Below are 15,296 nucleotides of genomic sequence, written 5' to 3'. Positions count from 1 at the left end.
CAATGACCATGCGCTGCTCTACGCGAGTATCTAGGTATAGCAGTGGAGTAACTTCAGAATGACCGCAAGCAGCAGAGGTAAGAGTAATACACGGAGCACGATTCAGTTCATCTTCTATCTCTCATGCGTACCCTTTCCCATTGCGGGCCGGGTAATCAATGACACGCGTTCTGTTTTGCCTATGTCTGGGTTACGATGTCATTCTTAGCTGTTGCTGTCACTCAGATTCAATTCCTCCTCTTAACAGATGTTCGATCACTATCGAACACAGGCAAAAACTCAGCGAGAGCAAACAAAGGCTAATAACGAGCCGAAATCGCGATCTCTGTACGACTAGCAAATCTCTCATCGTGCCGCCAGTTTGGCCGACTGGAAAGGTGTTGTTATGGCAAACACTATCACTGTTCGCACTTGTGCAGGCGGGTGGTGAAGTATAATGAACCAACGGTCCATGTTACTGAGGCGGCGACGGCTTCAGCGATAGCATTCATTTGCAGTGGCTTGCGCGAAGCCAACTCCGCGCAATGAATCTAGAGGGTCTTGCTGTCACCACAGGTAAATTCGACTGTAGCAGCTATGCGTTGTAGTTGGGACGGCAGCTGGGATTCGCCGTAGACCAATGCCATAGTAGATCTGCTTATTAACGCGCGCAACTGTGCTTTTGGTATTGCGATCGGATATTTGCGGCCGCTCCGTAGTGTTCAGTGGCGATCATCAAGCCCTCGTAGACAACCGCTTCATTTGACGTACGCCAAACCATAGTAATTGACGGTAGATGTTAGGCGAGGCAATCACGTCAAGCGTGAGGATCTGCGTATGTTGAGTCCTGATGCAAATCAGCGTACTGGTAGCTTGTTGTGCACCAACAAGAAGAGCTGTACGATTGTGAGCAGCCAGAAATAAACGCAGTATAGCGGAAATCGTGAGAAGAGTACTGCTGACTCTAGCAGTACCCAGACAGTTACGTAGACTAGTGCTGCGAAAACAGCTTGTGGTTTGTATCAGGACTGTGTTACTTGTTAGCGCCCCTTTCTCTTGCAGACGTTTACCTAGCACCCAATCTATTGACGACAGGCCAGTAATAGATATAAGCTTGCTTAGCATTCTGTTGGCCTTAACGTTCTTTCTAGCCGATTAATTCTCATAGAATAGTCAACCAAAACAGATCGTGGTTTTGTAGGCTGTCCACGAGGGAAACGTGATCAAGAGTCAACGGCTGCCTTAAACTGACCAGCAAGTCAAGCTTCTGACAAGTCTACCCTCCGATTTTCTTGAGAGTGTTTAAAGTTTCCTTAACCTGAGCTACCTCATTGAACGTCGAAGGATTCCAGCGTAATTAATCGCTACTCACGTCAACTAACGGGTAGTGCCAACCAGTGGTTGGAAATGGAATTGTTTGAGAAGCTGAGCTTTGTTTTCCTGTAAGGGATCCTTCATGTCGTATCACATATCATAGATTTACCCCGTCTACTACCCCCGAACCTGTGGCCTGATGCTGAATTGTCCGCGGATCTGATGTACCCCTGTTCGATTTGTGGTAAGGTGAATGTCTATGCCTGGATGAGTGTTTCATGTGGTTTAGATACCGGATTGACATTATTTGCTGCTATCGCTGCACGAGAAAATCAATAAGCACAAAAAAGCGAGAGAGAAAAAGTCAGGCCGTGATAAAAACGAACGTGCAAAAACAAACAAAACAAATAACGTAGTATGTATTAATATATACGTATATTGATATATACAAATAGAAGATAAACAAAAGCAGTCAAGATGGGGGTGTCAGAACTGTGCCAGCGAATCGTGTGCGATCTCGAAGCACTGCTTAGAAAACACGCTCTCCTAGAGAGCTTCGATGTAGTAATCAAAGAGAATAGCGCGGAACGCTCGAACCGCAGTCCCGTTTACGTGGTCGAAAACCACCTTGGCCTCGAATCCTGGTGCGTTACACCCGTCTACACCTTTGCCAGTCAGCAACTTTTAGGCTGCTACGATACTGAGAAAGTGAGTAAATTTATCTTTTTTTTTTTTTTTTATTATTATTATTGTAGTCACTGGATTAAAGTGTTTTAATTCACTTGCTATTTGAGATTATGGTGGATTTGAAACGCTGTTAGACACTGTTTCCGTATCTACGCTTATATTATTGTGTTGAAAGAACATGCTTAATCGATCACTTAAGAAGACACGTCGTTAGCGATTACGTAATAAATATTCATTCTCAATGGATTGACGGCATTGCATAATGCCGTGTTTTGATGCAATCTAAACAGCGTTATTGTGGTAACACAGAAACAGGCAAACTTGTGCATGCATATGTATAAGTTTTTTTATATTTTTATTATAAATATATATATATATATATATATATATATGTATATAAAGAAAATTTTCGTGACAGTTTACGTCTACGCTGTTTATGATACATGCTTTTTACATGTGTATGCTTTATATATATTCAATAAACAGTATATATCTGTAAATAAATTTTTTTAATTGTCAAGAGACTTCTGTCCGACCCTGCTTATATGTATATACATATATATGTGTGTATGTGTGTGTTTTAGCTTAAAATTTAAATATAAAAGCAAGAAAATGGACGCAGTCACGAACAATTTGGGTACAAGCCATATGCGGCGGATGTGTTATAGCGATGGCTATCTGGGCAATAATTTATTTTAGAGCATATATAGGTAGGTCAATGCTAATTAAAAATGCTAGCACATGGAAGAAATAACAATGTGATGTCTAAGTGACGCATTCCCATAAAAAATCTGTCGTGTGCTCAACCATATAGAAATATGTCTTTTTTCATATAGAAGTATGTCACGATTGTCTTATGCATACGTGGACCAACGCAACACCTTTGGGTGGATTAATATATATAATTTGTTCATTATTTTGTGTACATTAAACGTATATTAGAAGAGTTAGGGATTGAAGACCAGAAGCTATGATACAAACTTAGTTGTACCCGTACTGACCTGCTGTTAGTATGCGCACAATGGTTTAGACAACGGTCATTTATAAATATTATGCCTCAAAAATACCAAGTGCTTATCGCGGGGTAGATGTTCTGTTCCTTCAATATGAGTTCTTCCATGATATCGGTGCAACAAGGGATTCTTGCGCTGCTTGTTACACGGCAATACCAATGTATTCCCCCTGACCAGGTAAAAATCCTTCTCTGAGGCCTGTAGAACATAAAATATGGTCCATGTCAAGTACCTTGATAGGCGTTCGCTTCTTTCTTTTTTAACCTTCTTTAATCAACCTTCATTCACAGCTAATTCAACTGACGAATGTGTTGTTGCTGCTAAATCCCGAGTTGGCCGTAGCATGGAATCACCGCAAACTCCTGTACCTTCAGCGTAAACTCAGCCTTCAGCAGGAACTTCAATTATCTCAACTGGCGCTGTCTCGTAAGCCGAAAACTGCGGAGGCATTTTCACATCGAAAATGGTTACTGGGGCAAGAAATGGAAAACTATCCGTTGGAGAGGAGACAAGCTGTTCTGCACAGCGAACTTCAGCTCTGCGACACAATGGCTACGAAGTGAGTTTTAGCTTTAACTATCTAATACAACAATATTTGATAAGGAAAAGGAGATCCCTATTAATAATAGGTGGACTATATATACATATAGATAATAAGAGGATACATTGAAAATTTGACTTGAAATGTATGTCATTAGGTACTTAATAATATTTTTATGATGAAAATGTTTTTAGACGAAAGATCATAAAAAGAGTCGTGGTTAGGACGTAAAATTCGAATAAAAACATGAACATTTAAAAATTGAGTTAGCGAAGTTACTAATCTCCTTAATGGCCCCCTTCAGTTTTATCCTTAAACATACAACAACTTATTAGATTTTCGTTAGACTCTATGACAGGATCAATGTGCCTAGTGAGCGTATTTTTCGAATCTTTTTAGAAATCGACAGACTTTTGAAAACCCTCGAAATTTTCCACAAATTAAAAAAGTTTCTAGTTATCTAGTTAGAATCTAGTTAATGACCTTACATTTTAAAACAATACCTAGGGAATAAATCTTATGAGTTTTATGATTAGTACTACGGCTAGGTATCGCTTCAGACGGCTGGTTTTCAGCATGACATGAGCGGCATCCACGCTCCGAAATTATCACATCCGCCCTGAAATTTAGTAGACAAGTACTTTACAACTACATCATTTCAAAGACTCGGAACAGTACAGAAACATACGGTTAAGGGTAGGAAGCCTTTATTTCTGGATTCCACAACAAAAAAAAATTGTTTTTTTCCTTATTATACTTTAATGTGTTATTCCTCGCGGTAGATACTTCTCTAATTATCATGCATGGGACTATCGACGGCATCTTGTTCGCGAATATGTCGAGGGAGCCCCATTGATCATCGAGAGCGAACTGCAACGTAGCAAAGATTTCCTACAGTCACATGTTTCAGACCATTCGGGAATGGCATATAGACAGTACGTTTTATTGCGTGTCAATTCCCGACCGCTGTTCCAGGCTGAACTTCAATTTATTACGGATTTAATACATACCTTTCCAGGTTAGTACTGTTTACAGGTAAGTTTTTGCTTGAGAAAAATAACAGGGCCCTTTGTTAAATTGGTGAAATGCCAGCGGACGGCTGTTAGTTATTAAAATAACATTACGTGTACGAGCTTATCCGTTCTTGTATTGAAAAATAGTCTGCAGGGTAGACGAACGTTGAAACTGAGTAGAAAAAGCGGTGTATTGCTAATGTATATTATTATAAATGCACAATATTCTACCCTCTTATTCATTGGTTACAATACCTTTACATACACACATGCAAATTTCGTGTGCAAGCATTTAGTTCATGTTATTTATGTTCATGTTTACTTTTCTACCTTAATCAGGCCATGAAGCCTTATGGCAACATCGTCGCTTCTGCGTTCTTGCATGTCTTGGTTTACTCAAGTCGGCCGACAAACGGTTACGCTCGGTGAGTAAAGATCATAAGGACCCTACACGGGTGAACCGCGCAACACAGGATGAGCAAGTGTTTGTTAGAGATGTGCTCTGTACCGGTGAGCAGTGGCAGAGAACCCTGTGCGAACGACACATTCGATGGATGCGGAATACGCTTCACATCGAGCTCGACGCCAATCAGCCAAAACTGGCTAACGGGGTCCCGTTCGACGTTAGAGCTGACTCACTTCAAATGCAGCATCAAGTTCAGCAGCAGCAACCATCGAAACAGACGCAAACACTCCGCCACGATGATGATGGTGATCGGGACGACAATAAGGTAGACTGAAGAAAAAGCAGCGAGAAAAATGATGGCATTGATAGTTCTATGCGAAACAGTTGGTGGGTGATAGCTCGAAAGAACAGCAGGTTGGAGACAGACCTAAACGACGAGCGAGGATCGAATCGAAACAGGTGTACAAAGCACAAGACATGTTTGAAATAGAGAGTCTGTTAATGATAGCATTTGCTCGTTTTTATGTCTCCGTTTTCGGGCTTATTGAAGCAAAAAATGTTTGGATAGTCACATCGGCTTTACAGTTTCTTAATTCAACGTCCGCCATGCTCGTGTGGTACTTTTTTGGTGATCCCGGCGTAAGGCGTGAATTCATCTAGCTATAGCTAATGCTAGCTCACTAGTTAACGATCAGCTCAGTCGAGTAATTTGTACAAGCTTAGTAGTAAGACATTTAATTGTCGAATAAATTTTGCAATAATTTTAAACAAAGACCTGAATCTGTTTTACTGGGTATGCGCATTACCTAGCACATTCGATGATAATCACCGCATTTTTCTTGTGTGTAAGCTGATGTAACTATGATTGTTCCTGATAATCGTCGTGACATGAAATATACCATTAGGTCAAATTTTCAACTTAAACCGCTGACTATCCAACTGTAATAAAAAGCTTCGTAATTTCTATGTTGCTATTTTCCATTGGTAACACATATTGGTGTCCTTTTCATTTTTGTAATGAGTTAGACAGAATGTAAAGAGAAGCTCGGAAAATCAATAAAACTCGAAGATCGCGTACGTCATACAACAACATCAATCCAATCAACACACAAATTATAGTGGGACACTTGATATACGTGAGATACATCTGAGGCGAAATTAGGAATAGTTCAGGCAAACGAATCACAGAGGAGATATAGGAAGACGAGGCATGACAAAAAAAAATGGTAGAATTAATCCTTCATGGTGATACACCCCTTATTCTTACTATTAATATCATAGTATATATAAGATATACGCAAAGAAGAGGAATCGTGTAATATTGTCGAATATTATTAGAAAGTGGAAAAACAACGATGATCGAATGCACGTGAAATATAGAGAAAGATATCGGAACACGTTCTAGAGAAAAAAAGAGAAATATATATATATATATATAATTACTTCATACATATATATAAGAATATTAAGTAACCGCGTAAGAGATATCGTTTAATACTAAATTTTATCTTGTTCGTACGCAAATAAGAAGCAATCAACAACCGGCAGCGTAAGACAGTAGCTTCAGGTGCTAAAAAAAAACTTGCATTTTTAAGACAACGAGAAAAAGTATTAGAGCTGGGTGATGAAAAACGCTTTAAAATACAAGGCTATTATTACTGATCTTATTATCATAAGGACTTGTTCGTTACCGGTAATGATCTGAATTTTCTATATCTGCGGTTTCTGGTAATAAGAAAAATAAATAACATAAAATAATAAAAAGAATAAGTTTACTTGAAAATGGAAACCTTTCCATTCGCGAAAATCACCTATCGGTTATGTTTTTTATGTGCGTATCAGTAGTAATGTAACATAATAAATTGTATTGAACTTTAAAATCTCTGTTTTTGTGTTGAAACTAAGTGAACATTTTATTTCGTACTATGAATATCGCGAGTTCCATTTTCAAACAAGTGTATATGATGTATTTTATTTTATATAAAAACAAAGGCTTTTAGCGTCATTCGTTTGTCAGATAATAGGCACGAGATTACTAATAACATTTTATTATAGCCTTAATAATAACAATCCACAGAATTAGTTTTACAATATCCCTTGGATGCATTATTCTTGGATATTTTTTCATCTGCTTTGATTTACTCTACACGATCATAGAAAAGAGTTGTTGCCCACTTGTTTCATCTTAATAAAAGAAATAATGATAATATGCTTATTTCACTCGAACGCAATCCAGCTTATTATTAATTAACTAATTATTTTCACTCGTTAATTCATGCACGATACATAATCTCATTTACTAGCCTTTCTATGTGATTTAGGCTGTAGGAACGGCACAAACGGGTGACAAAACAAATTAACTGAATCGAAAGATAGAAGGAGTACACGATATAGCACTTCAATTTCTACGGTCAATACAAAGAACTAAGATACATTATAGGGAAGATAGCCGAACAGGAATTACAGAATTTAAATATTAATTTATTTTTTTTATAAACTGTAGGACAGCTGCGTGTACATCTGCATTTGAAAGTTATATGTTTGAGTCATCCATCCGGCATGCAGTATTATCACTATTGTGAGAATTTTGGTGGCACCGAAGGCAAATAGAACAATTGACGTAGTGGACGTTAGCACGATCATCATTCAGCATTATCTTCGGAAGCAAGTTCTGGATTTTTTCTGAAAGGTAATTTTTTTCTTTTTTTTTTTTAAATATTTTCGACTAACTTGGATTAATTTTGTTTTAGTTGAATTTTACCCAGAGTTATGTCTGAGTCGTTGAGTTACTGGGGTTCATTTTCGAGCCGGCGCATCTTACTTTATGATTTCATGTTTATGTCTGCCGTGCTGCGGTTTCAATCAAAGAGAAATAACTTTGAGAGATGTAAAAAGGTGTCGAAAAAGAAGTAATCTTTTTCGATGGAGCTTACAATCAGTTTGCATATTCAACCATTGGCAGACTGCAAAGGCAGCTTATTATTTTCTACTTTGCTTATAACCTGAAGCGACCTCACAGATCATTTGCATGAGTTACTGAAGGTGTAGCCAACGAAGAGAACTTGCAATTGTAGTTCCTAGATAAAATTTGAAATTGGTTGAATGAAGTTTATTGGAATTGAATTAAACATCTTCAAAGTTAATTATTCCATACACATTTGAGGTACACATCATTGAAAAAGTAAATTTATTTGACTAACACAAATTTTTCCATCGTAGCGGGGTTGTGCTGTCACAATGCGGCCTCGACGTTAACGTTTTTTTGGCAGATATGAACTGTTGATCCCCACCGTATTCCGTCTTTGAATCGAGTATTTTCCATGAAGTGTAGTCAAGTCACAGTAACTCTTCATGTAATTCGCGTTTCTTTCGTTTTTTTCGTTAAGCTCAGATGCATTAGGAGTACAGATGTAATTTGTCTGTTTTATTCGGGTTTACCTAAACGATCGAATCTACAGTTGAACGAAGGTGGAACGAATAGGAAACGAGTGCTATTGTTATTTATCAAGTTGTGATTGCGCAATAATATCGATAGAATTCATGAGGTATGGGGCGGACGATGCCCTCAGTTCTTCCTAATAGCTCGTACCTCAAAACATGAATCGAAATTTTTTCGATTGAAGTTATAGTAAAATAATAAATTACAACAATTTGAACGCCTTGTTTTTTTCTTTTTCTATTTGGTAATACTCTGCTCGATAGACTACGCAACGCTCGAACTTCAACACTTCAAAAATACTGCCAGTATAAAGTTTCGACTTTTTCCGAGTTGCGCCCTTGCCTTTGTGAACTGAAGACAAGCAACCAGTAACTTTTTTTTTTCTTCAATATATAAAAAGTAATTTTAAAATATACTGGCCCAGATTGAGCTCTACTGTACCTGCAACCTTAACGTACATGACAGCAGAATGCTTTTTCTTTAACATGTTTCCCTTTATTTACTATTTCTGCGTCATAACGCGTTAGTTCCATGAACAACGAAACGGCAACTATAATTATAAAAACATCAACACAATTACCGGCAGGTTCATCACAATGACCCAGTTAGTGCGATAAGGCACATACGTGTACGGTGCTATTACGTTAGTGCGATTAATAACTTGAGTAGCCCGTTGGCGAAGAGCTGGCCCGATGGTCCGTGAAATTCGTCCACTTGATAAAGATTATCGAAATCCTCACCTACGAAGTCGAGCGCAACTAGTCCCCAAAACACAAGAAGAACTCCTGAGTTGAACTCAAATAGGACATGAGGAAAGTACGTGAAACTCCAACAGAATAGGACACAAGCAAGGAGTCCAAGGTCGACGAATCTGTTAGACGGCATATTTATGGCAGAAAGATGAGCGGCTTTGACAAGCTAGTAAAGAAATGAATGCCTTCTGCACGAATCGCAGAAACGAACGCTCACTGCCAGCTACAAGATGGCAAGCTAGAAAGACGATGCTAAAGTAAGTGCAGACAGCATTGGACAAAGCGTCTCGAAAACTGCTTATCCTGTCCTCATAATGGTGAAATAGTAGTGTGTTTGTTTGGTAAACTTCTGCTCACGTGGTGATTCAGGTTCGAAACCGGGCGCGGACAAATTACGTCCTGTACCGAAAAGGGTCAGCCGTCTGAAGTAATGCATAACGGCTTCAAAAGCAAACTGAAAATTCGAAAAATTTAATTAATGTAATCAATCTATTTTATAATTTATGAAGAAGGTTCGGATGGATATAACAAGATCATCAATAAGACGTAAATTTCATAGTAAATTACTTAAGAAAAGCAGCATGTAAGGAACTGTACCTCCACGTAGCCAACTATATTTTTTACACGACGTAATTCATTTGGTTGGACTTCTCTTATCTAAATCGACTTAGGCTAAAAATTTTGGGATAGGCTGTTAAACGAATACAGTGGATGCAATACGTAGGAGCGCGCAGTGATTTATGATTACTGAGACATGATCGTGTCTGTGACTCAAATACTGAGTTATTTTCAGCTGTTGTTTTATCTTTTTTTCATTAATAATTACCAGGAGCATTCGTGAGTTGATGACGCTCGAATGCTTTCACAAAGTAGAGTTCCAGGATGATTCTGAAAGCCTGTGGTAAAAGAGACATTTCAAAAAGCATTTTAGAGTGTTTCCAGCTTACAACTATGGTTCTTAAGTGACACGTTTCGTATTTTTGATGTTTAGCTTTTGAAAGGTTTTCACAGTTCAGTTATTTTCAAAATTGAGAATCTAATAGAAGATCATGTAAGTCTATAGCATAGTCAATCATAGGAAGGATAAACTAGGCAAAGGCGAAAAGGAAGAGAACGATTTCAAGCATGGTGTAGTGTGTGACAACATCTAAGTTACATTAAAATAAGCTTAGTATGTAAGTGTATGCCATTCCTTATATATACATAATATCTTATAGAAGACGAGCAGCAAGGGCGGTTTAATATAGCTTAGGAAAGGTTCAAAGCATCATAAAGAAATCTGCCTGAAATGAACTCTACCCTATTAAGGTACATTAATTCGACATCGAGATCAAATGATAACGTCCTTGTCTCTAGAATATCCTCTAGAAAACCAAGTTTTCGCTTATTTTTAATCTCTCCAGTTATTAATTATTTAATAATTATATATTTTATAGGTTTAAAAGCTTTTTCCTATCGATGACCCATAAAACATAATGCAAAACAACAAGAAAGATCCGCTTGGAAATTCCAACTGCAAATACGAAATCTACTGCTACAAAGCACTTACCTAATCTCTTCTTTGGCATTTGCATGTAGAACGTTCTTCACATTCGTAGTAGATCCAAAATAGTAAGCTATGATAATGCTCTTTTTATAAGTATAGTTGCTTCAGATAGCTTCTATTCAACCTTTGGTATTTGCCGAACGGATTTTAAGCGTTTATTGGAATCACATGGACACGAACAATCCGCCCTCAATGACATCGACATAGGTAGTACGTTGTTTCAAAAATATGCGCTGAATTATAATACAATATTAAGAAAAATCTGCTAAATAGCCAGAACGCATTTGCTAATATTACTCCATTTTGGCTGTCTTTATTGGCATAGTGCGAATTACGAGAACCAATTATTTTATAAGGTCTGTTCTATTTCTGCAACCTCGTTTAATAGGATACGGCACACCCACATCAAGAAATTTGAATAAATTAAATAAATGAAGCGAAACTTTGATAACAGCAGGTTTTATAAATTTAGTTAAAGAAATCCGGTCTTCTTACCAAAAACACAAAAAAGTGGCATCACATGCTCTTGTAGCAGAAGATTTCACAATTTCTATCATATGAATGATAAACTTAAGCTCAGCAACTCTACACAATAGTGTCATGAAAACCTTTTTCGGCTAAACACGTACCTCGAAGTGCCGGGGTTGTATAGTACGGCTACGTACTTTGCGAAGAATATCATTTTCTCATTTAATATATACTATTCTGAGATATTATCATACTTTTCGCGATTCGATATAAATTTCGTTCGCTACAGAGGTGTACATCGTCATATGATCGGTGAAAAATTTATACATTACTTCGTCGAGAAGCTTCTTTAAAGTCAGGTTAACAGGCGCGTCCTTCATACAACCCATTATTTTACATAAAGCGTTTATGTTGTTCAGCGCCGAGTCTAGCCTAACTCCTGATGGGAGCACCAGCCCCTACTCACTTCAAATATTATCGTTGATATTCATGAACATTAACTTCCCTATAATAGTTTGTGTACCCTCTCGAGAAAAATTAGCACAGGTGCAGTAAAAGCTTGTCCTGTTATCTAAACATAACGCCAATTGTCAGCTATTATGATTAACTAGGTTCCTTATTGCCTTGTCCATTATATATAGAAGACAAAAATGTATGCTGATTCGGCAGATAATATAATAACACGCTGAATCAACAATTATATATTGTTGATTCAGCGTGTTACTAAGGCTGGATACTACAAAATTAGGCACTCTGATTACTTCAGTAAATGGCATTCTTTATGCTTTCCTCATAACCGCGAAAACTGAAAATCAGAGACATTTTAATGACTGTGCTTTACGAATTCAGATTTATTTTGTAACATCTGTGTGCCTTCATCAGTTAACCATGCGTAGTCCTTATCTAAACTGGTTTCCAATTTAAAGCTATATCTATAAGCCGTCTTTAAATTGTTAGCTGAACTATGGGTCACAAAAGCGTTTCAAATATATTCGTAACGGGAATTTATTTATTATAACGGAAAGCTCGAATATAACATCAAGACAAGCTACTTTTCCATAAATAACTTCCAATTTACGGAGGCTTGGTCTAATTTGTCAAGAAAAAGCGTGCGGACACCGAATATTTTGCTTCCTAGTTATTTGTTTTTCAACTTTTTTGCTTGATGTAAGATCGGAAATGCATTGCTGTTTCTTATAGACTGAAAATGATTCGTCAGAACCAGAAACGTTGTGGGACTGTTTCGTACAACAAAGTTTACATCCTACTTCGTCTACACAACCCCCGCCATCGAGAGATTTTTTCGTTCTGCATACTTAGCCAATTGGCTCCCGTCCTACTCCCTTGAGACGCTTGACAGCTCATTTATGTTTGATGACTGTTTAAATTCCAAGCCATCTTGCCATTCCGTTTGATCATAACGGACAGCACTTCATTCTCTAGGCTAGGTGCAATGATATGGCTATGAGATATTCACTAAAGAAGTTCCAAAAGCTAATCAAAGTGGGCACATACTTGAGATAACAGTTTATATATGGCAGTAGTATTGCAAATATGAAACAAACCCCATTATTATTTTGTACAGGGTCAATATAAGTATCTATTCATAATTTATTCGTCTTTTTTTAGTCATTTGGGTATCGTTTAGGCATTGAACAATAGTCAGAACACTAACTACGCTGGAGTTCGAAAATACCATGTCTTTCAAAATTTTATTACCATACTTAATTTCTATCACGTTATTTCCATAAGCTCATTTCAGATAATATAAACATGCTTGACAGACATTTCGCAGAAACTGAACAATGTTTTGTTATTATTATTAATGATCATTCATTATATATATATACTGAAGACACAATTGTCATCTCCCGTTTCTTTCTTTGTATATCTACCTATCGTTAATGGATCGCGATCGTGGTAAAAAACACTATCTAGCAATGTTGAACAGATTGGACAAGCTAATAAAATAGAAATTCGCGATGTCACATATAAGCATCTGTAGCGTAAAATCGGTTCAACTACTGGCGCTACGGTTTTTACGGTCCTACGAAGACAGAAGAGGCACACTCATTTAGGAAGTATAATATTACTTGTATTTAGAATCACAATAGATAAACATTTTTGAATGAAAGCATATTGCTCGGCCTAGTAGTTCTGTTAAAACAGCGCAACGATTATCACTAGTCGGCGGTCTAGTACAATCCACTCACATATGCTTTTTAGTTAATAAGTAAACGAAACTCTAACGACATATGCGACACGATAAATGTTATCAAATAAAGAAACATAATTAAAAATTTTATTCCGTGAAATCTAATTGATTGATACCTTATATAGTATTTATAATATTCAGTGTTTGTTTGTAAAAGATAGCTGCAATAAATAGTCCCCCAAAAAGCCACCACTCTTCTATGAGCAGATGAGTTTAAACTCAATAAAGCATGGGTTGATTCTTATAAAAAAAATCATTTATCTGTTGTTTTACCATGTATTGGTCCAAAATGCGGTGACGTGCTTGAAACCTGTTGTACATAGCATGGTCCCTTGCTCGGTGCATCTGTTGCATTGGATGCTCTACCTTATCAGGCCTTTGAGGCTCTAATCCCAATCAGTCCCAGGATCATTCCGCTTTATATTCGAAAGCTTTGCATTTGACGCTGGAAAAGCTCAAAGTTCTGACATGTTTCGGTAAGCTGCATTTGATTTATGGGCTTCAGCCACTCGCGTCGTAATATATCCGTAACGACGACTTCAGCTCATCTTCAGCGCAGAATAATAGATATTTGGCACCTGTCGTTCTTGCACTACTAGCGAACATTTTATCGAGTTGCTAAATGTTTAGCGCAGAAAAATAATCTGTGATTTAACAGAGGAGTCGAAACGAGAGGTTGGTTATAGGGGTGCCCTAATAATCAATAACCACACAGATTTTTTAAAACATTCGAGTTTATATTCGAAATCGCCAGTCTAGCTTTTTGAAGTGCGACTCTCCGCAGGTTGTACGAACTTAAAATGTGTCGGCAGAGCATGCATTACGTAACGCGATATTGTAGGCCGAGATGTCAAGACGGTCTTAAATGAGATATTTTCTTAAAAGATATCGTTGCTGGATTTGACAAGTGACAGGATAAATACTGAGAGTGGTGATGAGGATTTAGACTATAAAGTCTTTAGGTTTTCCTACAGGCCGTAAGACGCTTGTGATATAGTTACAGTATTAACGATCGCAAGGTAATCATGAACAAACCTACTATTCGTTCATTTTTTGCTTCCTGATTATTCATTGCAGACAAAGATAGACAAAATAATAACTTTCGTATAATCCGTATGTTTTTAATAAAGAATTACTCTCTTACTAATCTATATATGTATATATATATATATGTGTACTGTATATATATATATATATATATATATATATATATATATATATATGTATGTGAATACTGAAGCCCTTCCGTATCAGCCTCGGCATATATTAACGGATTAATGTAAAGGTGACTAGTTGTGAAGTTTACCGAATTCCAAAAACATTCTATTCAAGAGAATTGGAATTGGAGAGGCGATATGTTGCAGGGAACGCCGAGGGTGTGTAAGCTTGGGGCTCAACGGATGTGGTCTCAGCAGCCGGTCGGTAAGCCTGGATTTGAGCACCCATGCAGACTTTTAAGGAAAAACTACCCTAGAGCCAGGGCGGTCTCAGCTACACACGTGACTAGCGCGGCCAAGTATTGTCGCATGCGTATCGATAATATATTTAATCCTAAATGAAGGAAAAATGTGGCAAAAGTATAAACAGGCCACCGTCAAGCTCGAAAAACTAAAGCAAAATTTTAGGGAACATGTTGAAGAGCAGAACGTGAGGATGGCAACGGTCTCGTCAACAAAGCAGAGCTCGACAGAAAATCCGAACCCTCAGCAAAAAAATGCACAACAGTGGCTAGTCGTGGGTGCATCCAATCCGCTATAAACCACTATTAGTTAATAAACAAAATAATTTTTTGAAAAAGCGCTTACGTATAAAAAAAATACAGAACTCTGGCTGTAAAATAAATCTAGCCCAAAAAAAGGTATGATCGGATTCGCTCAAAACCGAACAAAAAGTGATCGTAATACCCAAAATACGAGTGGATTG

At 37.5% G+C, this 15,296-nt stretch overlaps 1 protein-coding gene across 3 annotated transcripts; it reads left to right on the top strand.

Annotated features, from left to right (window-relative positions):
• The first annotated feature begins 191 nt into the window (after positions 1-191).
• temp (protein prenyltransferase alpha subunit repeat-containing protein tempura) lies at positions 192-7,184 on the top strand. Of its 3 annotated transcripts, none has more exons than XM_022804998.2 (5): positions 192-555; positions 1,749-2,001; positions 3,284-3,552; positions 4,317-4,552; positions 4,887-7,184. In XM_022804998.2, exons 2-5 carry the CDS (start codon positions 1,771-1,773, stop codon positions 5,285-5,287), a joined length of 1,137 nt encoding a protein of 378 aa, XP_022660733.1. In that variant the 5' UTR covers positions 192-555; positions 1,749-1,770; the 3' UTR covers positions 5,288-7,184. The 3 variants fall into 3 exon arrangements, with proteins under 3 accessions (XP_022660733.1, XP_022660732.1, XP_022660730.1); XM_022804997.2 differs by having other exon boundaries at positions 1,181-2,001; XM_022804995.2 differs by having other exon boundaries at positions 192-994; positions 1,181-2,001.
• Positions 7,185-15,296: the final 8,112 nt, after the last annotated feature.

The sequence above is a fragment of the Varroa destructor genome, unplaced genomic scaffold (assembly GCF_002443255.2).
Source record: "Varroa destructor unplaced genomic scaffold, Vdes_3.0 BEIS01000004.1, whole genome shotgun sequence".
Lineage (NCBI taxonomy): Eukaryota > Metazoa > Arthropoda > Arachnida > Mesostigmata > Varroidae > Varroa > Varroa destructor.
Note: the sequence above shows the minus strand (reverse complement) of the source record. Positions and strands in the feature narration are given on the sequence as shown.